The following is a 25,285-nucleotide window of genomic DNA, read 5'->3' as shown; positions in this document are numbered from 1 at the left end:
TGGTACTTCGTGTAAAATGTTCCAGTTAAGCTGTTTCCCTTTTCAACTTAATTCTCTGTCTTTGGGGTACGTGTCAAGCCTTTCTCCCAGTAAGCTTTCAAAGGAGAGGTGGCAGAAGGGAAAATACTGAACAGGGGGAGGTTGTTCAGGAAACCCCGGCTGAGGAATGGGATGTGGAAGGTGGTTGGCAAGGTAAAGTCTGCCTGCCCGCCCCTCACTTTCCATGTCTTTGTGCAGCCATCTGTCTCTGTGCCTGTCCCTTGGTATTGCCCTGCTGCACTGTGCCTGCCTCCTCCTCTGTGACTGAAGGTGAGGATAGCAGAGGGGCAGCAGCCTCACTGCTCTCAGGCATCTTCCTTTTACTCTGACCCATAATTAAAACAATGACTCAGGTGTAAGCGAAAGTTTTATTTAATAAATATAATTAATTTCCATAAACCATTTTTTAAAGCAACTTCTACTGCCCGAGCTGCACGATGCGCAAGCACACAGACTCCCTGTCAGCGTCAGAAGGAACATGAGGCAGCCACAGTGTCACAGGTCCAAAACTCTTTGTACTAATTATTGCTACAGTTTCCAGTTGCCAGTGCTCCTTAATCGTCTAAAATTAAGTTCTGACTTTGTTAAAAAGGTACCCTCACATGCTTTTCTCATTCAAGCTGTTGTTTTTTTTCTTAAAAAAAAAATAAAATAACATGGAGAACTTGATGCCACTCCCAGGAGGAAGGAGTAGGCCACAGCTGACTCATGACGGTAAGTGCGTGTAAGAACCAAAATTACAATAGGAACATAACTGGACATTTAAAAAAAAATCTCTTCCTTGCTCCAGTTACGACATCCAATTTGTATTTGAAAGTGAACCTCACTGTAATCCACACCAACAAGAGAGGAAAACAGTCCTATATGTCATATGTGTTTTAAATTCATCATCACAATGCAGAAAAGATGAGAATGCTACTCCCTGGGGAAGTGCAGAGGAAAATAGAGGCCAGACCCATCCAGGGGAACACGGGGCTTCGTTTGTGCAAGTCACACTGCTGTACTCCGCAGTATGTTTCATCTCTTCCTGCTTCATGTTACATACAGATATCTTCCGCCCCCGGCCCATCAGCTTTTATTCATGTCCATGCATTTATACAAACCAGAAACACCACAGAAGTCATGTCTACAACGACAATTTTATACTTATTGTAAAACAACAAGGTAACGTGGCAACACCTAGAGCAAGGCGAATACGTCAGAGTGATGAGAACATTCCTTTTAATGAAAGCCACGGCAGCGTGGGCAGCAGCCAGCTCGTTCTGACAGGGCTAGGAGCAGCAGAACAATCGAGGGGAAGCAGAAGCCTCGCAAATACCGCTGCAAATGCATGGCTAAGCAGATCGAGGGCAAGAGTTAGGTGATACAGCCACGAGCATCCCGTCCCGTCTTTCCTCCTGTTTTTAAATTGAGTCATTCAAACAGAAAGCAGAAACCAGAGAAGTCCTACCACTGCAAGCAAACAGAAGCAAAGAACATACAAACCAGCCACCAATACAGAGTCACAGAGAAAAAGAAATGCCAGCAACCAAAATCTAAGCAGGAGGTAATTTAGAAACAAGAAGAAAAGGCTAAAATTAGTCCATATTTCATGATGACTGGTTCACCCAGCTCTAGGGATGCATCTCCATTTAAAAAAAGAAGTGGTGTATAACAAAGCAGCAGCAGGTGCAGTGCTGGTGGTGTCATAGCTATTAAGTTATTTCCTAGAGCAAAAGAACAAGGGCGTCTTAAATGGTTCAGAAACACGTCATGATTATGTACTTTTGGACACTGAATTTCACCAGTATAAGAAGAAGTATGGAAGCATCAGATAAAACTATTAAAAATAATACAGACTACTGCTTCTACAGCTTTGAGACACTTCTAATACTAAAAAATGAGACCTTTTTTTTTCCCCAATATAGACGTTACAGTCATAAAACAGAATGTTTGAAAGTATTACTGAAGGTTCCCAGTATGAAATTATAGTTGCCTAATATGCATTCTGAGTCACATCATCTTTTGTACTAGAAAACAAGAAATCATTCCGAAAAGTTCTCAGCATCCCTTTTTTTTTTTTTGTATTCCCTCCCCCATTGCCTTAAAAAAATATAGAGAATATTTTAAACAGAATATATACATTCCAGTTTGTGAAACAAATCAGAACATCTTCCCATTCCCTCTTTCTTTTCTACTGCACCCTTTAAAAAACCCAGGATTGGTAACTTGCTTTAGTGGACTGCCTACTTTCCTGCCGTAGGTTACGGGTTCCAAGGCTAAGACACAGTTCTATAATATTTGTTTCCTTCCTGTGATAAATTCTTCCTCAGCTTAAATCAGAGCCACGACTTCTGTCATTAAATGGCATAAGCTGTGTTATGTGCAGTCTTCTTTGTGAAGACTTCTACACTACACACAGTGCACAGTGAATATTCCATACACTTTAACTGTCAAAGAAATACACATCATCTTTCTTCTTTGAGCAAAAGCAATTCTAAATGATCCGTGACATATATACAAAAAGAACAACCATGGTCCTAAGTATTTGTCAGACCAGAATTCTGGTCTTGTGCAAACCGATTCTACACTCATTAAATGATAAATTAGGGATTCAGGTCGTACTGCAAATAGAAAAGTATACCTTGGCAGACAGATGGATTCTTAAGTTCTTCCTGAACTGATTAAATGCGTGTTTCTTCGGTAACCTTACAAACACTGGGAAAGGGGAAGGTAGGGGAAAAGGGACAAGAGGAGATGGAAGGTTTTAAAGAAACATATATAATGAGTGTAAATTATTTTTCAGATAAAGGACAGTGCATCTTCTGCGCATATAATCAACATATTTCTATGGTAAAAGCAAAATGCAGTTATGTACAGAGCTTGACCCAATGTAAATGCTTGGAGTGGGGTTCTTTATCAAACCCTCTGACTCAGACACTGTGCTTAACTCTGTCTGTTTCCACTCATGGTGCACCAACCAGACACACGGACGAGCTAATGAGTCAGACACACCGCACTGCCTGGAGACATGGGGGACACAGACAAACACACGATTCTGAAAAATGAAACACAGTGGCTTGGACACAAAAGATCCGGCTAAACAGCAGATATCTGTTAGAATACGTGAAACACTTCTTTGATATTGATGGCAGTTAGAAGGCTGTTTCAGAATGAGAAATTACTAAGGAATGTAACTTACTCGGGGAACAGCACTTAAGCCAATAGTGGAAACTCCTGCAGGTGGGGTGAAAGCAGCTAATGCTGTTTTTGTACAGATCTCAGGCTGAATTGCATCTTCAGTTAACAAGTTCTTACAGGTGTTATGTACAGGTGCTATTTACAGTCTGCTCAATTTACAGTTTCTTCCACTGAGAATTTTAATACATCGCTTTTTACCTTCTGGCTGCCAGGAAGATTCGTATGGGACTTCAGAGTCAGAGCCTGGCTTCAAACTGGATTCCCAAACAAGCATCCAGAAGCAGCAGCATTTTTCCTGGCCTGTAGCTGAGGTCTACCTAAGACAAAGCTCTAAGGTGTCCCTGGGGACAGCACCTCCCTTTTACCTGTCACATCTAAAGAAAGAAGCCTGACAGCGCTGGCCAGCATGGCAGAATGAAGAGGCAAACGCTGCTACCCTGCCCCAAACATGAAGCTGCATTTACTTAAACTGGTGAGAGGGGAAAAAAAAAAAAAAAAGTACCTGCAAGATGTACCATCCAAAGTTGCATCGGTGCAATTTGTTTTTATTGGCATACTTAGGTATCAAAACACTGCCACCAATGTCTCAGATCCTTGAGATATATGAAGATAATTAATTAAGCATTAACCGCATCTTCAACATACAACGCGACCAAATATAAATACATGAAAAAGAATAAAACATGCAAAGATTCACCAACGTTAAAAGGATTCCTCAGTCAAAAATTTATGCTAGCGAGACGCCTGCACAAGCCACAATTTCTTCCCCATTTTTCCAAGTCAAGTTTGTGAATGGCTGACAAAACACAGCTCTAGAGAAGAGGCCTCTAAAAATCCTCAAGATTCCAAATGCCCGATATGCACACAATTTTTCAAAGTGTGGCTAATACACTGCCACTCATACACCAGCATAAATATTTGAATTATATTTATCTCAAAAAAAATTACTGAGTACTTAAACAATATAGAAAACCGTCCATGGAAATAATACGACTGATCTGCAAACTGCTAAGATAGATGGCAGCTGTAAAAGACAGCTCAAACTGAGCGTGCTTGTAGTAAAGGACAATCTGATTTTATTATGTTCCATTTATGTTTCATTGTGCAAATTCTGTTTCATCGCTTGGATTCGGGAAGAGAAAGATTTTTGCACTGTGCTATACCAGCACCTCAAGTATCAGATACAAGGTTCCAATCTGCTAATACGGTAACAAAATAGATTAAATGGTGAGAGGTAAAAGCATTTCTTACCAAAAAAAAATTACTTAGCAACTTGTAGATATCATTAGAAAAAATATTGGAAGCAAGTACAGTCCAGATGACTGTTACGCTTGGCTACAAGACAACCAGTTTGCCTTTAAGTCGCACTAGTCCTGTCTAGGGCAGGGATGTAAACTCACTTCAGAACCTACTCTAGGTACGTGAGCACCACTTGGCTTCCACAAGGTATTTACAAATGTCCCTGTTAACAAGTGGGTGAGTCCATTGTGGAGAGAGTCAGGATGCTTCTGTCGTTGGCATAGAAGGGATCCGATGAACTCCATGATCTAAAGTAACAATAAAAGAAAAGTTTGGCTGACTGGGAACTTAATAGCTAGAGGCGAGGAGAAAGGTCTATGAAAGCAAAGATAAAAATGTTATGAGATTAGGCTCATGTAACCCTTTTAAAGACTCATCTATTAGTTTCACGTAAACACCTGCAATTCAGTTTAGCCTTTTAAAGTGTACTGCGATGAGTAGATCCAGCTATGTAATTTACATTTCTAGCAAACCTGGAACTGTTAAGTTAATCAGATATTTTCACTGCTTTGAGCTGAAATGACCAGAGGCTTCTAGGTCAGCTTTACAACTAGATTTTTAGTACCGTGCCTCAAGCAAAAATATCATTGTTGCACATGTAAGGTCAGGCACTGAGAACGCTGCAGTTTGATTGCCTAAGGACATTCATGTACAGCCTTGCAGTACACGCAGCCAGCCACAGTATGCCAGGTTAGTGGTGTTCTGAAGTTAAATGCTGTCTAAAGTTACAGGTGGGCAAAACCTTACCTACAGCCAGGAGGTTATTCCAACTCTTACTGTTAAGTTAAAATTTAAGGCGTCGGAAAGCTAACTGCCATGTGACATTTCGTTCAGATATGATCTCCCAGCATCTTTCTCTTATGGACAGATTACTACTGCTACTGCTGCAGAGCGACTTCAGCCCAGAACCGTACAGTATGAAAGGACTGAATGTGAAAAGCTGAAAAATAAAAGATTGGAAGGCAGGAAACCCAAATATAACAAACTTAGCCTCCAAATTTGCCTCTGTCAGAAATCTGCTGTTTCTTCAGAACTTCTACATGCAGTGCTTTGACACAACTACCACTCACGGGAGAGCCTACAGCTCATAATGAATCCTACTGTACAAGAATGAAATGTGATCCAGCATTCCTAGTATTTTAGTGACTGACAAACTGACAGACAATTTAATGGGACAGACAGACAAAAATACATTTTATCACACCGTGGCACACGTTTCATATTCTAACCTGTGAACAAACTATAGAAAATACTTGAATACATTTCACAAGCAGCAAGCACTATATTCCTGTAGCCCTCTACTCCAAGCATTCGTACAACTTCGATTCAAAGTTTCTATGAAGTTTTGATACCATATTCGATTTCATGTTATCATACTTGACAGAGTATCATGAGCATAAAATACAACACAACCTATCTACACCAACACTGTTTTAAACACCGCTCTTCGTTCCACAGCATGCTTACAGCCAACTCGCAGCCACCTCCTGGCTGAAGGCAGAGCTGTTTCATGGAGCACGAGTTCGCAGGAGACCGCCCTGCCTGGGACCGCACGATCCTCTGAGAACATCAGCTCCTAAGTACAATGGAAGTGGCTCAGGACTAAGTTCTACAAACGTTTTTGTATTGCCAAATAGCTTTGCTAAGTGCACCTTCAGCACTCTTCAATATGTAACTGCTGAATGCGATTAGAGCAGAATTATACAAGTGCTATTACTTATTATAAGGCAAGTGTAAGGGAAGAACGTAAACAGCTGTGACTTTTAGCAGTACCTTGACTGTCAGACTAGCTTTTAAGTAATTACATAGTATGGATGGAACTGAAGTCATTCAAGAACACAAGCGAGACTAAAATTTTAAGGAGTCTTCTTTCTAGTTCTCCTGTACAGAAAATTGAGTGACACTACAAAATAGTTCAGAGTAATTTCAATCAGAGGCAGAAGCAAAAGCTACAGAGCTTCAGGCCCCCAGTGTTGCACCACGACAGTTCTGCATGAACATAAACGTTCTGAAGTTACTGAGCTAACTGGAATTTCATTTGAAAATGATGAGGTAAACAGGTGAGAAACTTGAGAAGAAGCAAACTTCAAAAACTGATCAATATTCTGTCAAATATGATTTATATTCAGTAAATAGTTTTAAGTAAGTTCTTAAAGAAAATCATACTGAGTGGAAGAAGAGAAAAACTGTCAAGATGTAAATGCACTGCAGGAAATTAAACAGAATACCTACCTTGTAAAACTACACATGGCTAAAGGAAATGTTAACCGAAAACACTGCTTCTGATTAGATAACAGTGGATTATAAACAGCAGCATGAGAAGCTCCTCATTTGGAAAGCACAGTTTTGCAAAGAAATGGAAAAAAGAAAAACAAACCCAAACAAACCCAGAGCTTAGAGCAATTACCATTCAGTGTTGATTTTTAGACCAATTAAATGCTCATCTGGTAGATTAAAAATTCTATTAAATTGTTTATTTTATACATCATGCTCGCCTTCTATACAGCAAGTTTTAATTAAATTTATTCGTAACAGTTCATTTTTCATATGGAATGAAACACGTTGCATAATCATTCCCTAGATGTGTAGAAACGTTGAATAAATTTCACGAGCAGGTCAGATGAGAGAAACCAATGGAAGTCACAGACACAGTGCTCAACACAAGAGTTCACAACAGGGGCGTACTGCGGAACGAGTCAATACCAAAATCAGAACTGACAAAGCTTGTCAGTGGAAATTACCCACACGAGATTTCAGGCTGATGAATGATATCACCACCTTTAACTGAAAGTGACCGAGTTGTTCAAACACAAAATAAGTTTCCTTGAAAACGCGTGGCTCTTTCAGGTTTACCTTTTGACCAATGAAGGAGCATGATATCATTCAGGCATTGAGAGATTACGATGTACAAGAGACTATTATTATTTCTACCCCCAAATATTTCCATATTTATCAGACAGCCCTCTCTGTTTTGAGGTGGGGAGATGGCACATAAGCAGATTTACTAAGAGCTTTTTTCCCCACAATTTTGCTCACTGCAAGAGCAGTATCGTTCCTCAAAAGTATGATTACTCTAAAATGCTTTTATCCCACTGAGGTTTGTTTCACATGTAGCTTGTGAAGGAAAAGATTTGTTTAGCACATACTTTGGAATGGCACATATGACTTTGACAATATACCTTCTAGAACTGAAAAAAAAAAAACCTGTTTAAAATTCATAGAACCTGATGGCTCTGTTCCGTCAATTACCAATTTTAGAAATAGAATATAAAAGTTATACTACAAAAATATTTCATCTCCATATCAATCAATGGCTGAAAGATTTAAAGACTTTCCTTATAACAATAAAGTTAAGGAGGGGGTGCGAGCCTTTTGTGTATCTTCAGGGGTAATGCAAGCTCCAAGGTAAATATTTGGAGGTTGTACATCAAAAACCACGGGGAAAAGTCTTTTGACTTTTACAAACAAATCCTGATTCGGGAAGCCAAAAAAAAAATCATAAAACAGGAGAACAAAAGCAGCAGCGAGGCTTGATTATCTAAGGAGAAGAACGTACAAAAATCAAGAGAAATTAAGACACATACAACTCAAGAACTTGCGCTAAGTCAAACTAAACATTTTAACAGAAATCTTTGAGAACTGTTTTTCCCCCCTCCCGATCCCAAAAGGAAACACTCAAAAAGAAGCAAGAAACTTATCTTTTAGGATGAATAAAGTACAATAAAATGTTGCATTTCCTACTTAAAGAAAACCCGCAGCTGGTTTGCTACACATCTATAGCTGCAGGCTCATCAGGTTCCAGTTTATAGGAGAATCGTCTGCAGCAAAGGCTATTGAGAGAAATTCCACACCTGTTGACCCGGGTTGGACTACATCTTCCCATTAGTCGTTCCAGCATTCTTCTAACAGATGTGCATGCTGTTTCCCCATCTGAGAAGCAGCACATGGAGTCCATGCAGTTGATACCTGAACCTGCCTCAGTAAGCTGGAAAGACAAAAAAGAAAGAAAATTAAAAAAAAAAAAATCACTATTTGCAGATTCTATCAATAAAGATGTCATCAGATATCACTTAGGAAAGGCAGGTTTTTATTAAGTTAGAGTGCTGAATGTTTTTCAGTCTTACAGAAGTACTACAACAGTGTTCACCAATTCCCCTCCTAATGCCTGTACACGTTAACATTTGATCTTCCCAAGGTTTAAACACAGTCTTGCTGAACATATGGAAATTCTTTAGCACCATCTCTGCTTCGAGTTGAAGAGAAACTGGTTAGCAATTCTCTGTATTATAGCTGCAGTGAATCTCTGGAGTTTGAACTGTCCAGCCTTGATTAACCCCAGTAGAGGTACAACTTATACAAGCTTCAGGTCTGCTCCTTTTTAAACAACATCTATCACGAGAACGCTTCAGATCAAAGCTGTAAAATAAAGAGCAGCAATGTGATCGTAAGTATTAACTATTCCTCAAGAAGTGCAGAATGCAACTTCCTATAATAATTTATATCCCAGGAGTACCATGGGTACACTCTTGGCTTGGTAAGAAAATCAAATTCCTGATTTTGTGAACATCTTACATAAATACAAGTAAGACTGATGTTAAGAAGGCTTAGTCATGCTCATGCTAGTATGAGGAACAAGTCAACATTAGCATAATAAGCTTTCTATTTTCTTCTTAGTGTATGAGAAAAACACTCAAACAAAATGAAAGAAATTACACAGAGTCAGAGGATTTTAAATTAAATGCCCTTTATAAGCGTGCTCTATTCTTGAGCACTGATCAACTGCAGCAGAACTAAAATTCAACCAAAATTTAGCACTGGGGGGTAGAGAATATCCCAAACTGACTTCATTATTCCACTCTAAACAAAATAAAAAAGCAGCGTGTGAAGATTCTTTCTAATTTAATTTAAAGCTCTCCACGAGAGCATCCTGTCAAACAAATGCCAAACACAGAGGCTAAACTTAAGCATCCGTTATCCTCACCTCACTCTCACAAACCTGTGAATGAGGAGACTTGGGGAGAAGGCATCTTAGTCTATGGCAGAGCACAGCTCACTTTTAAGAACATGCCCCAACTTTTCACTGTGTGACAAAACACCAATGATTGTTATGTCTGACTTTGGAAACCAAAGCCTCAAATTCTTTCACACCACCTGCACTTGCTTAATACCAGAGGAAAGCAAAGCACCTCAGTTTGATCTCAGAGAACAGTTTGCTAGGAGCACACACCTTCCTTCCCAACCCCCCCACAAAACAGGCAACTGGATAGAGTAGCAGTTTGTAACAGAACAGTTCCTACTCCAGAAAGAAGAAGATGCCAAAAGAAACAGAAGGCTTCTGGAAATCCAAGAGAAAAAAAAAACAACTGCCAGAACAAGGCGGGGGTGGGGTGCAGGGGGTGGAGGGGAGTGGGAGGAAGCACACAAGCAGAAACAGGGCCACCAAGCATCATTTCCTACACTTGCCCCTTCTTCAGCTCTGTTCTACATTCCCCATGATCCTTCCAGGTCCCTTCCTGCCACACTGCTCAACATCATGCTTAAAGGAATGTCAGCAGTTACATCAACTTACAGACAGCAACAAGTACTACAGACTGAAACCTCTGATCCAGTTGCTGTGTATCAGAGGCCATAGCCAAGAAGTGCTGTCAGAACTCCCACTCATTCTGGAGGTCTTCTGGACACGTTAACATTTACTAAGACAATGAACTTCTGTAAATACCAGAGAGATGGGAGCAGAAGCATTGCAGCTGACAGGTCTGAAGGGGGTTTTGGTTAAAACAAAAATAAAACAAAAGGGAATTCAAGGACTTGAGCCCTATTGATGACCATCACATCTATTCACAACCGTACTGCCACAGAAGATACCATGATAAGGAACAGCATAATTTACAGCGTTGCGGTGAAAGCGAATACAACCTTCTCAGCAATCTCATTCTGTGCTCACAGAGTATCAGACCATGAATCACATGGAGCAGAAGGAACTCCTAGTAGAAGCTAAGAAAGCAAGCTTCCTGCGGCACGTACAGCGATCTTCACTCTGTGCACACTGCAATGCAGAACAAATTCTCAACATTCCTTCCCCTAAGATTTCAGAAGTCCTAACAGAGAGCAGTCCTAGGTGGCATTTAAAGATGGGCACGAATTGGAACCAAGAGTCACGTGAACTAGTTCCCAAAGAGTGAGCCTTCAGTTCTGGATTTCAGAGGAATGCTCACACCTCTTCAGTAGAATTTCCTTTGCTCTTCTCAAGTTTTGAGCACTTGGCTTTGAACAACATGGTCTAGTGGGAGGCGTCCCTGCCTATAGCAGGGTGGTTGGAAAGAGAGGATCCTAAAGGTCCCGTCCAACCCAAACTGTTCTACAATTCTAAGTTAGATGCCACCTAAAAGCTAGGAGCTAAAAGCTTGAACCACGATTTATGGAAAATCTTATATTATCCTTTCAAAAAAATAACAAATGTGACCTTACATGGCCTTCACACATTTACGTTCTATCAAATTCACAGTTAAGCGTAAAGTAATACTGGACAAGCATTAAGGACACATGAAAATACATTCTATTTTATGTGTAGATACGTTGTGTATCATTGCCTGGTGAACACGGATTTTTGTATTTATGCCCACTGTATGGAAGGAAGATATATTACGGTAAGGAGTCTCTTCTCACTTTCCTCTCTGTGGCAGACAGTTATAACCATAGGTCTGTCTCAAAGTAATCCTGGCACGGTAAGGCAGTAGAGCATAACAAATCTCCAAAGACCTGAAATGCACCCAGAGGAAATAAAAGGCAGGAGAGTCAAAGCTTACCGAATTAACACGTGGAAAAATACCTGACATTTTTCGTATCTGGGCTGGAAGTAAAGTCTTTTCATAAGTTAAGATTTGGGATCACAATAACATAATGCTTTATATGATAATGGACTGTTTCATGTAATAAATCAAAAAGTTGAAATGCTGAACTAAAGAAAGATTTAGATTGAGAAAGAAAATCAAACCCACATATTGTGATGTAAATTTTCTTGTAGATATCAAAAATATGGGTATTTAGGAGATGGCTCCATGACTGTCCATAGAATGATATATAAAAATAAATATACACACACAGTAGGGTAGAGTGGGAGTACTACCTAGTGAACGTAAGAACTGTCCTGTAGGCTAGATGGATCTAGCAGTTGCCTATTGTCCTCCCCTCTGTGCTTGCTTTCAGCAAAGTCACATGCTGAGCTGACTGAACCCTTATCTTCTTCCATCTAGAAGGACAGAAAAGCAACAAATCTTATAAAGAACCACGCTTGCATCGCTTTACAACAGTTACCATTTTTATACAAGAACTCATTTTACAGATCTGTTCTGGAGAGAACAGGGCACATTTACACAGAAGAGGTAATTGTTTTTGAGTTAACTGGTAACTCCAACAGTTTATCGGTGCACAAGTATTAGAAAAGTTTGGTATTTTTGTGCACCATAGACTACAGAAGGGGAAACGCAATAAATCTGAAGTCCATTTCAAACTGTCAGGTTTTGGTTTCAGATTAAGGTTTAGTTGTTCTCCCTTTCCAACAGAAAGGGTCATTTCAGGTTGTTCGTCTTATTACAGGGTGTTCTATATGCCACGTGACAGACATTTCAACTGAACTTTTCATCACGCTGAAACATGCACAGGAAACATCTTTAGCCCTGTACATCAAGGTAAGAATAGCGCAGGGTGTCTTCCTGCTACTAGATACCAACGCATCCGATGCCATACAGACATTTCAGAAGATATATGGTATGGCTATTACTATTCCACCATTAAGTTGAAACTTAATTCTCTATTGTAAAGCTTATCCTCATTTTCATTTGTTTTTAACCTATGACTATTATGTATGGGATATCAAACAATTTAAAAGCTTTACAATTTTAAGAGAAAATATGAGTAATGACATCTAACAACTTCACTGGCACTTACGGTTTCAACATTTTTCTAGCTTTTCTACTCTTCATCTTTTTGAAATAGGTCAATGAGTTGATATTTGTAAGTTTGCTTGATTCAAAGAATTAGAAAAAAGTATCTTCGGGGGAAGTACGTATGTGATTGAAGGTAAGTAAGAAATAAACTACTCTTTTTTTTTTTATTCCTTCTTCCTATGAGAAGTTCTGTGGGTAGCTCACAGACCAGCACCACTCCGTGCTAACAATTTACAAACCTGTAAAGGAAGAGCTCACAGACTGTTCAGAAGTTTAGCAAATTAACGTGTTCTGAGATATTTCACTAGTGTGCACTTGCGCTGTCTTCCTGGAAATTAAAATAAGCGCTTTCTGTAAGGAAAATATAAAGAAACAGAAAACCTCCTGCTCTGATTTCTACACAGCTGGTCTGGATCTGATACAATAGCTATTTGGAGACAAATAATACATAACAGCAACTAGAGGAAAAAAAAACAGACAAGTAATGAAGGCCCTAAAGCTAGGGCCACGAGTTACATCACAGACAACTAAAGCAAGCAGATCTATACAGAAATGAAAGGAAAACACGGCAACAATAGAGTCACAGCAGGGTAGACGAGTAAAAACAGCCTTGGCTGTGCTAAGGTAAATGCTACATTATGAGAGCCCTAGATAACATGGTATGCACCGATTGTCTTCCCTGCAAATAAAAATCTTGCCTGTGATTTTTATTTCCCTGTCATTCACTGTTGAAACGTAAAATGTAAAAACTCTATGCAGACAGTTAATTCCATCAGTGATTAGAATTAGAACGTGCGTCTGAGCAACGTGTCTCACATGAAGCATAAGATTTCTGGCAGTTCTCACAAAGCACAGAGACACTGCACATATACATACACAGTCCTCACACATCAACTTTGTTTACAAAGAATAAAAATGAGATGAGATGTAACGGGGCCTACTTCATAGCCCAAGACAATATTTCACGTGTTCCAAGAACTTCAACAGAGACAGCAATCGAGGAAAGAGAAAGGAATTTGTTGAAGTTCTCAGCCATCAGCCTCTGCTTAAGCACAAAGCCTGCACCTGAGCCTGCTGCCTCATTTCCTCCCAAGCTACAGCAGTAATACTACAGCTCAGAGGTGACTGTTCAACAGGCACGCACGAGTCTGCATTTCTGACTTACAGAAATCAAATGGACACTCAGAAGACCCCCCTTGAAGCTCTTATCTTCATGTTCACCACAAAGCGTTCTTATAAACTCCAACTTTTTTTTCCAAATTTTCTATCCACATAAGAATTGACGATAGCATGACACATTTTAATTTTCATTTGTAAACCTTTACTGTTCTGTTGGTGTGTCATCAGAACAGTAAGCACATTTGCAAAACAAGGCATAAGTCAGTTAAACTTGGCACTCTATTGAGGTTTTCAACAAGCAACACAATAAACTACCAAAATCTGTTCATCAATCCACGTGCAATCTGCAGTTAGAAAGGCTGCAACTACTGAGGGGGCACACACAAATGAGCTGTGACAATCAGCCACTTCCTACATCACTCACCAAGCAGCTGCTCTGTTTCCCATTCCTACAGCTTTCCTTGCTTCCTGTGCTCTGCTGCTTTTGGAAATCAGCTGCCTCGGATACCACAGTGACTAAACCGTGGTCTTCACCCCGAGTTAGTTTTTACTGAGTAAAGTGAAGTGAGTGGGTTTTACCTATTAACTGGTTTTCCCTTTTACTACTTTAGGCAAGGATTCACGGAGCAGCTTCTGAACCTTATCTGGAGACTTGAAATAACTGGAGAAACCCAAGACCTTGTTTCTTTCTTGTTGCACACTGTAACTTCCACTGCTAGTGTAAGATGGGGCTTGTATTTTAGGTACCTAATATTCAACACACAGTTTAAAAGATCTGATGTACAAGAGAACTGGATGTATGTAAACATTTGTTACTCACAGACAAAACAACTTCTCTCTTTTTTTTTTTTTTTAAAGTCTTCCCTAAGGCAACACAAAGAGAATATCCATGAATTGCAAGACTTATTTACTTACTCTATTTTTAAATAACCGCAGTGCTGCATCCCTAGACAGCTTGCTTTTTCCTTCACCATCCAGTTGCTTAACCCTTAAAATGTATTTTGTTTTGAAGAGTTTAACGGAACCTTTTGTTGCGTAACCCCTGCTGCAGACATCATTTACTTTCATAACCCAGAAAGAAACAAACTCACTGGAAATATATTTGATCCAAAGTTTGAAAACACAGATTATTTACATTACACTGATAAACCAAGGATTTAAGAAGCTGACTTGTAAAAAAGCTTTTGCAGAGGAACCTCCAGAATATACTACTAACTTCACTAACGTTGAAGAGGTGGTTACACCGCACGTTTTGCTTCTGCTTTAAAGCTAGGAAGTGCTAGATTTAAACACACTGCCTCCCTGGGATGTTTAGCAATCTAAATGGCAGAATTCCTGTTGTTTCACAGTGTGACATAACAGCTAAAACCTGTTAATAAACCATTTGAACAGAATGACCACTTCACGTTTCTCCCAGCAAAGGCGTAGCGCACTCTGAGAACACACGAAGCTTTTCTGTTGTTGTCCCTCTCCTCCTTTTAAAGGACTTCCACTCTTTCAGTTAACTGTTAAAAATACTCTTACAACGCAATTGTCATTTCTTCTGCTTTCCCTTGTTTAAACAAGTGGGAACGAATACCCTGGAACACCCACTGCCCGATTCTCCGCGCACCCCTTTGCATGTTTTTAGACAGCAGTTAGCTAGAAGCTATGTAAAAGGAATCAGTTCTCCACATTACTTCTTACCATTGACTAGATAAGCATGGGTAATACAAACAGGTTCAGCCATCACTGCTGTGTCAGGATGTTTCAGACATAAAATCATTTTCTGATAGCGTTTCACGTACCGAATTCTGCTACACACATATGCTTTAATCTTTGCTCGAATAATCTTCTAGGATTTTGTACACAAACGTCTCAGAATACGTATCCGTAACACACAGAAAACAAACAACAATCACTTTATAGAGGCACAGAACGAACACAAAAAGCCTGAGCTGCATAAGTGTATAGAGGCACCCAAACCGAAAACATTTTCTGCGCTTTCAACACAAGTGAAAGCAAATTAAAAGGGGCAAACAACTTGCACTAAGCTGCTGCTTGCAATATATGGACCTTTCTGGCACGGGCTTATGAAGCTGAAATTATTCCAACATGCAGAAAGCACTGTTAATTTTGATCATGAAGAAATTAAAAGCATTGTAAACATGCTAGAAACTATAATTACTTAAAAATGGATGCAAGAAGAGCTAGGTCTGTATTCTGGAAGTTGAGCATCATGCTAGGGATGTTTTTTCCTAAGAACAAAGCACGTCCAACATGCTACTTAGGAGAAGCATTTGGCTCAAAAAACACAGAGCAAAGCCAAAAAATATACCAAACTCCATGTATCTGCACTATATAGATATTGCCCTCTCAACCCACTAACATTCATGCCTCTTTCCATCTCTCTCAGCACTGTTAGTTCACCTTCAGCATGCATAAGAGTTGATGAGGAACTGTCCCTCCTACTCTACCTAATTTTGCTCAGCTGATTCCTTGCCCTGGACAATGGCTGCAGTGCGATGAACTCGTCACTTAAAGCAACTCTGTTGGAGTACATCTACAATTGGACAGAGAAGGGATGGAACATACATGTCAGTCAGTAGCAGTAGTAATTTTCTAAGAAAAAGACACAGGACAAGACATTGTTATTTCAGTGGAATACACGTTATATACAGAAACACACGCCTGGTACCTTTAGGATAATTCCTGGTATCATCACAGCCAGATAATTTTGGGGAAGACCATACTTTAGTGCACCTTAGCTTTCGTTCTAAGCCTATGAACTTACATGACTGTACTTTACCTGGTATCTTTATTCAGTATTACCTCCTCTCCTTAACAGTGCTGTGATTTCTATTTACCCCAAGATTTACATTTTGGTTCAGACTGTCCTTACTGTCCACTTCCTCCCACTCGCTATAGTCAGAAAAGAACAGAACTGTAGTCAGAAGTTGCCCAGATCAGGTTAAGAGACCAAAGGGCAACAGATCAAAGTCAAACACAATATGGTGGATTATCTTTAAGGTTAGGAAAAAAAAACAATATGGTGGATTATCTTTAAGGTTAGGAAAAAAAAAACACACATTTAAAAGAAACAAATCAAACAAAACAACAACAAAAACCCACCCACGCATCCCATATAAAAAAATCCTGTATAAAAACAAAGAACGAAAACCCACAAACCACACATGCACACTAAGCCCACTGGGAAAGGCAGAACTCACGAAACCCATCCTGCTATAGAAGTCAACTCATGCTAAGCCTACGGAAGACACCGATTTTTTTTCTTAATATCACTGTGACACAGAACAATAATTATATTTAACTTTAACATTTAACATTTATCAAATGTTTCTCCCTTATTCTAGTTCAGTTTGTGTCTTGGTCAAAATAACTGCAGCAGAAACAAACTGAACCTGCAAATTTTTTAGAACAGATCTGGAATGTAAGAGAATGCAGTAATAAGTACATGGATAAGGTTAGGGGAAAAAAATTGAGAGTTTTGTTTTTTAATGCAAGTACTTTAGGGACATGAGAAACTTCAACAACCATAATGATACACTGCTGCTATAAGTCTGTTTTGTTTGTTTGGGGGAGGAGGGTGGGAGATGACACAAGGGGTAAAATAAGTAATTACCCACGTCCTTTTAAATCAATCATGCAATCAAGAGTCTTGCCAGGTCTACCTGAGTGGTTTTCAAAAAGCTAGTGGTTATTTACCTCAGATTTCAGCTACTAAATTCCTGAGTGGAAAAAGCAGCCAGTATTCCAGTTCTGAAAAAGGACTAATGGGGTATTTGGCTAGCTACAGGGTTGTCAGCATGAGAATGTCTCAGGTGGATGTTTCTAAACACGAATTAGCAGGGCAATATAATTGAAGTAAATCAACGTACACTTCCAACAAAGTAATTGAAAGGTTAGATGCTAAAGTTAACAGTACTGAGGTAATGCAGTGCAAAGTTCTCTATGGTACACAGCTCGATGTAATCTGTATTAAAGCAACTAGGACACCACACAGATCAATATGGCACACATAAAACAGCCTAAAACCTAAAAACAGATTTCAGAACAGAACAGGATGCTTTTTTTTTTTTTTTTTTTTTTTAAATAAGATCCCTACGCTATTAGACCTCTAAGCAGTGATGTGGAAGAAAAGAACAAACACTTGCAGGTAAACAAGATGCAAAAGATAACGGGCTATAATATATCATTTAGTGAGCTGAATACAGCTGAGGGACTCATCGTTTCCATACTTGGCACTGACATATGCAGTGATGGAAAGTAAATTGTTTTTTTCTCCCCCCTCAAAAGATTCAAGTTCAATCTATATCAGAGAGCAAATTAACTTGATCACAAACCTAAGTGTGAATAAAACAAACAAAAAAACACATTAACAGAAGAATTTTCAGCTTATCAGAAAATGTATACAAAAAGAATGTGCTGAAAAATAAAAACAGAGATTAACTATGAGAACAGCTATTGGTTAAGATGACAACTGCACTGCCACTAAGAAGAAGAAAACACTGCAGTATGGGTGAGATTTCTACCTAAAGGAGAGCCTAATGTTAACAGCAATGATTTGGGGGAGTTTTTGTGGCCTGCGCTGGCAGGAGGAAGATTCTGAGATCATAGCGTCTCTTCACATTGGTAATTATCTCTAGTTACATAATCAGCAATCAAATACGTGGTATCTATGGTATGATATGGTAAGAAATATTAATTAAAACAGGTTCTACTGAAGTAATACTTAAAATTTTTGTTTTCATCAACACCTTAAAAACTATTCAATATCAATTACATTTTAAGAGAGCTTCTAATACCTATACAGAGGTAAGTTATCATCTTCAAAGCAGTACAAGAAAGTTCCTAATCTTTTACACAGATGCAAATCGACATGTAAGACTGTATGACCCCTCTGTAAGTGTTTAGTATTGTTAATATATCCATTACTTAAGCCGTAACTTATTTTCCTGTAAAACTGCGTCTACATTTCAGTAATTCCAAATTAAAATTTACCTTGTGAAACGAGAACACTCGCCTATACATTAAAGATGACAGCAATGTAAGAGGATACTAAAATATCACAGGTAGGTAGCGAGAGTATAGACAGGTTTTAACATGTTTTCTTTTACATATTGATCAAGTTGGATATAAAAGCAAAACGTTACCTGAGCTTTCTCAGTACTTGTTGGTTGTAGATGCCTGTACAGCACTTTCTTCACAACATCAAGAAACAAACAAGCAACTACTATGAGTATTATGGCAAACCAAGCAGAACCACTTGACAACAGTTGAACAAATACAAAGTACATATCCTGGGTATGTAAAAATGGCCTGAGAAGTTAAAAGAAGTGGATATTACTAAAAGGCACTTCTAGAACCAAACTACAGTACAGACAAGCAAGCAGTAAGTCTCTTAAGATAAAAATTACAACTGTATGTTGCCCAAGGAGACTAGCAATCTCCTGGACTTGACCTGCAAAAAAAAGAAAAGAGGGAATAGCACTTCAGAGGAAAGTGACCTCCAAGACCCCAAAATTCAAGTAAAAATATATTACTTCACTGATTCAAACATCAGCACCCCCATTTCTGTTGCAAGCATTCACCTGTTGCACTGAACCTTAAGCAATTCTATGTGCTTTTTACAAATAAAAATGCCTTTATAATCACAGGCTGTCAGAGGCAATTCCTGTCCCTAAACACAACAGCTTAAGCAGCATGGCTGCCATTTCTAAAAGAATCACCAGAAGTAATCAGCCTCTGCAGGTTTAGGGATTTGTTTCTCAACACCTATCCCGAAATTCAGAGCAACACAAGAGAACATAATATTTTAGTGTTCTTTCATGACTTCACTTATCACGTGCGCTATGGTTTGGAGGGGAAAAAGAAAATCACTCACCAGATAATTCCCCCATAAAATAAGGAGAATATGAAATAAAACACAATGGAACCCCAAGTAACAAAATGGTTTATCCACGTCCAGAAGTGAGTTTCTAGCGCCATCTGAAAGAATGAGAACTTCAGTGAATTTCCTCATTCCCCCCCCACTTTACAGAAAATGACATCTGAACGTGCTTATGAACTGTACTTGTGGTACAACTGGTTTTTCTATCACGTACAAGAAAAGGGAGTTCACTGACATACCTTCATCGTAACAGTTATAACCATAACGGTGAAGACCAAGGTACCAAATGTCCAGTTTCCAAACATCTAAGAAAACAGCAAGGCAAAAAATCAAGGAAGAAGATGAGCTGACAGCACTGATGGTAAGGTTGATTTTTCTCAGATCAGCTATACTAATGAAACAAAACCGTGGACAGAAGCTTGTGATTTTACCAATCATCATGAAAAACTAAGAAGGATGCAACACAAACTACTACTACAAAAAAGTGTAGCTTATGATAAGAGCAAAACTACAGTCTACAAGCCATCTTCCTTCCTGGTTCAAAACAAATCACCACAAAGGCTACATGAATGATGAAGAAAAACCAAAATAGTTACGTGAAATGATAGGAAAAAGATAACAACTTGATCAATTAAATGTAAGCATCTGAACAGAAAGAAATATTGGGTAGAAGGTATTTGCTTTGACGTAAGTGCAAAACGCTTAGGATTTAAACATTTTCAGACAGTTTTCAACATGCAGCATCACCTGAAAGTTCACATTTTTCCCGAGCACATTTGTACAATTCAAAAATAATGGTGCCATTCTATTTTTCACAGAAAATGATAAAGACACTTTGTTTCAAGGCTAATGAACACAAAACTCAGTTTCAATTCTAAGACGCTGTATCTGTCACGTCAGTATTCTGTTGCCCACATACATTAAACCATCACAACTCTGAACAAGTTCTACAACAACAAAATCTCAGCTCCGACACCAAGCAGGGACGTGGAGTTTGTCATCTGTCTACCCACATGCTGCTCAGATGCACGCTGCCATTCTACACAGGTCCAGCTACTCTCCTTTTGCAAGCAGTCTTGGTGCTGAATCCACAGACTGCTTTTCCATGGCTATTTTTTTAATCACTGATATACTGGAAATGAACAAACTCTCAACCTCAGTACTGGTAAATACCAGTAGCAGCCTAAGCAAGCAAGGACGAAGGGACCACATGCAGACAAGCAATCAAAATCATTCTAGATTTGATTGGTCAGTACAGCACAGGGTCATGAAACAGGGATTGGCACAGTTGTAGTCCTTGTTACAGAGCTCTGACACATATATATATCATCCCAACAGTCTAATCACTGATCTCACAACTGCTTTTGCCAACTTCATACATGGGAAAAAGTTCAGTTAGACCTTGGTGTGAACAGTAAATATGAAGCATTGACAGCATGCTTGCTACTAATTGCTGCAACGATAATCTTGAAATAAAATTAGACTACTGCTTCTGAATGACCTGTGAAAGAAAGTGTCTTTGCTGACACTGCTCTAAAAAGGTCCCAGAGTTAGAATGCAAACTGTGAACAGATTCTTGCCACCATTTTATTTTTGAACACGTTTACACTGTGGATGCTGCATCCTTTAATCCTGTGAAGTAACAGATACAGTATTTTGTATCTCCTCCTCTTCTAAACTCTTACCATTTGCCTGTTAGGTTTCAATATCTGACGACATGCACAGCGTGGAAAAGGGGGGGAGAAAAAAAGAACTAAAAGATCATGTTGTTGCAAAATCTGTCCATGTAATCCTAACAAACGACCACTATTAGCAAATTACGTACAATCTCCTATTGCGCTTCGCTCCAAACCAGGAATTCAGAATGAAAAAATGAGGCTACTGCTGGCTTACTGCCTTGCACTGACTCTGTAGTTTATCACACACGCGTGAAGCGATGACTTCTTGAAGAAAACACTTCAGCAGTATGCAGTTTTTCTTGCCCTTAACTGCTTCTGGTTTTAGTCACTCCATTCAGTTTCTCACCATTGTCTGTTCATCATTAGAAGGAAGTTATTTTTCCTGCTCAACTTCCTAAGCTCAGCCCTATGACCATAATGCTCTTTTAGAACCAAGTGCTGTAACTTGCAACTCTACCAGTGAGCACGTAAGAATGAAAACACACCTCATTTCAGTAGTAAGGAGGGAAACAGAAGTCTTTAATTGCCACTCCGAACAGCATTTGGAGAAAGTCAGAATCTCATTGTTCTAGCCTGGGCTAATGAACTGGAGAAACGAAGCAGCAGATTTGTAATGGTTTCATTTAAAGGTTTGGTGGGTTCTTTTTGTTTGCTTTTGGCTAGTTTTTTTTTTTTTTTTGGTTTTTTTTTTTTTTTACTATGACTTTTCCTATCAACGTTCACATCATTAAAACACAAGGGATCAATTTAGTATTTGATGATTTCATTAAGTTAGTTCTCATCTTAAAATATTTATTCAACTGAAAAACAATTCAATAGCAACTTACACTGGAATTTTTTATTTTTTATTTTTATTTTTTATAATCCAACGCATTTTCAGGAGATTTAACATGGGCTGAAATCTACAAGTTGCAAAGTTTTATAACAGATGCCCAAGATAAACCATTGCTTGATGCTGCAATTAAATCCTACTCGAAATTAATTGTGAATGAAGTTCTTGTTTATTAAATAATTACTACATTAGCAGTTAAAAAAAAACAACAATTTAAGATGACCATAACGTTTCTTATCTTGAAAGAACTGTTTTTCCTGATAGCACACATAAAGAATGGCAAAGAAACTGGAATTTATGCACCTCGTAAAAATAAAAAACATCACGATTTTTCTGACTTTTTTTCTGAGGTTTCACCAAAAAAAACCAAACAAATATCACCAAAAGATACAATGATGGAATAATCTTATGATAATTTACCTGGCCATTTCCCAGCAATGAAGTGTCTTCTCCCATTAGAAGATACGAACCATAAAAGAAAACAAATGCATGCAAGAAGCCCAAGATGGTCCAATAAAGAAATGGTTTATACCCAAGATGAGCATTTTTACTGATGTCTCTGCAAAAATGAATAGATTTTGGATTTTAGATTGTCCTTACATAATCCATCGGCTATTTATACTACGACTGTTATTGCTTTGAATAAATGTAACGTTCAACTGCAACAAGATATGCTTAATGAATGCTGACTTAGGGAAAAAAAAGTAAATCATGGGCAAAAAAGAACTCAGAGCTGCCTCCGCTTATGCAGGGATCACCAATGGCAATTGTGTTTTATGTGTCAAATCAAAATTAACACACACGTGAATTCTCCTCCATAGAGACAGAACTGGTAGAAGAAATATTCCGATCTCCTGATACTTGCCCGCTGTTCTGTTTAGAAGACCTTCAGGAAAAAAGGTAAATGAAGAGATACCTCTTTTTCACAAAAATAACTTACTTTCTTCTCCAACAAGCAGTATGCAGTACAACATGCTACCACTGGGAGGATACCTCATTCTACAGGAAATAGCCACCCCTCTTAGCTAAAAGCATTTTGCAGTGATTCCTTAACCACTGTGGAGGAGAAGGCTGCCGACCATGTAAGCTGATCAAGTACTCAACTCCCTCCCAGTCTTAACACGACTAACATAAAAATACACTTCTCTTAAAACACTAGTTTTAATTAGCATTTGGGATGAAAACTATGAGCTATATAACTATCCTTCCTTGAGGACAGTTACCAAAAATTAGGTAAACTACAGGTAAAAATACTGTAGAAATGCACAGTAGCAAGTTCAGATTTCTGCACATGCCACTGTTGTTCTGAATGATGTGCTGCTGTTGCAATGTATGTAGGACATACGTACCGATAGAGCACGGGTTTACTCTGCAATACATGCGGATGCACATGCTGTTCAAAAAGACTGTAGATGAGGACAGGCAAGGAAGTGAAACAAATATTATACAAAGTCAGGTATACACTGTCATAGAGTGTCTGAAAATGGAAATAAAGATTATTTTGAGACTTGAAGAAAAAAGTTGCTCATATTTACTAAAAACAGCCACACCAAATCATTAAATCACATGAATTTACTAAGTAGGAAAAAAAAGCTATGTTTACATAACAATCTAGTAACATCAAGTTGAGTGCTGTATCTGTGAATCTGTGATGCTCCTTGCAGTCAATCTTTTCCACGCAGAAATTAAATTTGTCAACAGCACGGGAAAAACATACAGAAGGACTTTAAAACCTTCTTAAAGTACTCTCAAAGTAAGTAAACAGCCACAGGAAGTTGCATTATAATACATGGGAGATTTCTAGAATTAACAGCACCAAATTTAAGTTTACGGTGAAGTAAAGAACTCTTTTCTACTCCTTCAGAAAACAAGTGAATAGAAGAGTTATATGCATCAGAAATATTTAAATATAATCATACATATAATTATGTTTAAGTATGGGAAACAGAAGCCCAGCAGTTAGTCAATCAAACTTGAAAGATACAGGCAAAAATAACACAAACTTCACCACCGATATATAATTTTTCTGGAGGAAAAGAAACAACAGCCATTTACTGAATTTTGACAGTCATATTAGCATCCAAACTGGACAAAAAGCTCCTACAGAGAATCACATTAAAAAAAATAATTCCTGACAAGTGAAATTTCTTCTGTATGAATTCCCAAGCATTGGCCATAATAAAACAGATATTAAAAACAAACATTAAATATATTTATTCTTGAAGAGGGAAAGACTATTTCATTGTTCTCCTTCCCGTTTCTTTGATTATTTATTGCCTTGTACACCTTTAACTAGCTGTACAGCATCCAATACTTACCTGTTGTGAAAACAAACAGAAGAACTGATATAAAAATTGTGGTGTAATAAAGCACACATTCTGAAAAACAAGAAGTGAGGGAAACAATTAATCCTCCACTATATACCTTATAATCTCAAAAAGAAATCGCTAACTCTTACAAACCAGTAAAAATATGTAGCTGGGAAACACGTGTGGCTCAGTGGGCAATGCAAGAATCCCAGAGAAACAATATCAGTTCCCGAGACCAGGTGAACTCATCAAGGTACTTAAAACCTACTTCTACTGGAAGTACTAAGCAATTACTAAGTTAAAAACTCACATTGGTTGAAGAAACATAAATGACTGAAAACATGCATAAACAGAGGTATTTCAACCAAAAATGTTAAATCTGAAACGAATTTATTGCTGGGAAATAGATACACATTTTTCTACGAACTTCACAGGCACACACTCAGAAGACTTACCTTATAAAAAAAGTACTGTACAAGGGTTGCTATTCTAATATAGTAAAAGTGCCCATGAACAAAAAGCAACTTGGAGAGGAATTTAAATCGTGCTATTGCATAGTCACTGTTTCTTACAGCTTGTCTTCCTTCCTTGCCCATGATTCCTGTAATATTTGTGAAACAAAAAACTGGTTAAACATTATCAAAATGATACGTATATATATTTAAAACATCAACAACATACCTCTACATACACCTAATCAACATCTAACATACATCTAAAGCCATCATTACGTTTTTTCACACTTCAACATTATTACTTCAATAAGCATGAAACAAAAGCATTATTCATGACACAACTGAGGGAAAATGCTTGCTTATTGCTGATGGAACAAAAAAGAAGAAACGAGACTATTTACATAATCTACACTTAAGGAAGATTTATGAGAAGACACAGAAATGATAACATACAAACAAAAGCAAGACACTATTTGTAATAGGTATTAATTCAGTTAGATATTCACATTTCTTCATACTGAGTTATACAACACAGCA

General features: G+C 38.3%; 1 protein-coding gene across 7 annotated transcripts in view; it reads right to left on the bottom strand.

Moving 5' to 3' along the window:
* Positions 389-25,285, bottom strand: part of ATP11B (ATPase phospholipid transporting 11B (putative)) — a 101,695-nt gene continuing 76,798 nt past the window's right edge. Inside the window, exons 22-31 of one of the 7 annotated variants that reach the window (XM_021396991.1) lie at positions 24,749-24,894; positions 24,303-24,362; positions 23,334-23,461; positions 22,405-22,543; positions 19,713-19,778; positions 19,468-19,571; positions 18,737-18,902; positions 16,040-16,125; positions 8,370-8,503; positions 389-4,766 (exon numbers count right to left, since the gene is read on the bottom strand). In XM_021396991.1, coding sequence (XP_021252666.1) covers positions 8,401-8,503; positions 16,040-16,125; positions 18,737-18,902; positions 19,468-19,571; positions 19,713-19,778; positions 22,405-22,543; positions 23,334-23,461; positions 24,303-24,362; positions 24,749-24,894 — 998 coding nt within the window. In that variant the 3' untranslated portion in view covers positions 389-4,766; positions 8,370-8,400. Of the gene's footprint in view, positions 8,504-11,644; positions 11,768-16,039; positions 16,126-18,736; positions 18,903-19,467; positions 19,572-19,712; positions 19,779-22,404; positions 22,544-23,333; positions 23,462-24,302; positions 24,363-24,748; positions 24,895-25,285 lie in introns of all 7 variants that reach the window. The other 6 variants (XM_021396992.1, XM_021396993.1, XM_021396989.1 and 3 more) reach the window with 6 other exon arrangements.

Source organism: Numida meleagris, chromosome 4 (genome assembly GCF_002078875.1).
Source record: "Numida meleagris isolate 19003 breed g44 Domestic line chromosome 4, NumMel1.0, whole genome shotgun sequence".
Taxonomy (NCBI): domain Eukaryota; kingdom Metazoa; phylum Chordata; class Aves; order Galliformes; family Numididae; genus Numida; species Numida meleagris.
This window is presented reverse-complemented; position numbering and strand designations above follow the sequence as displayed.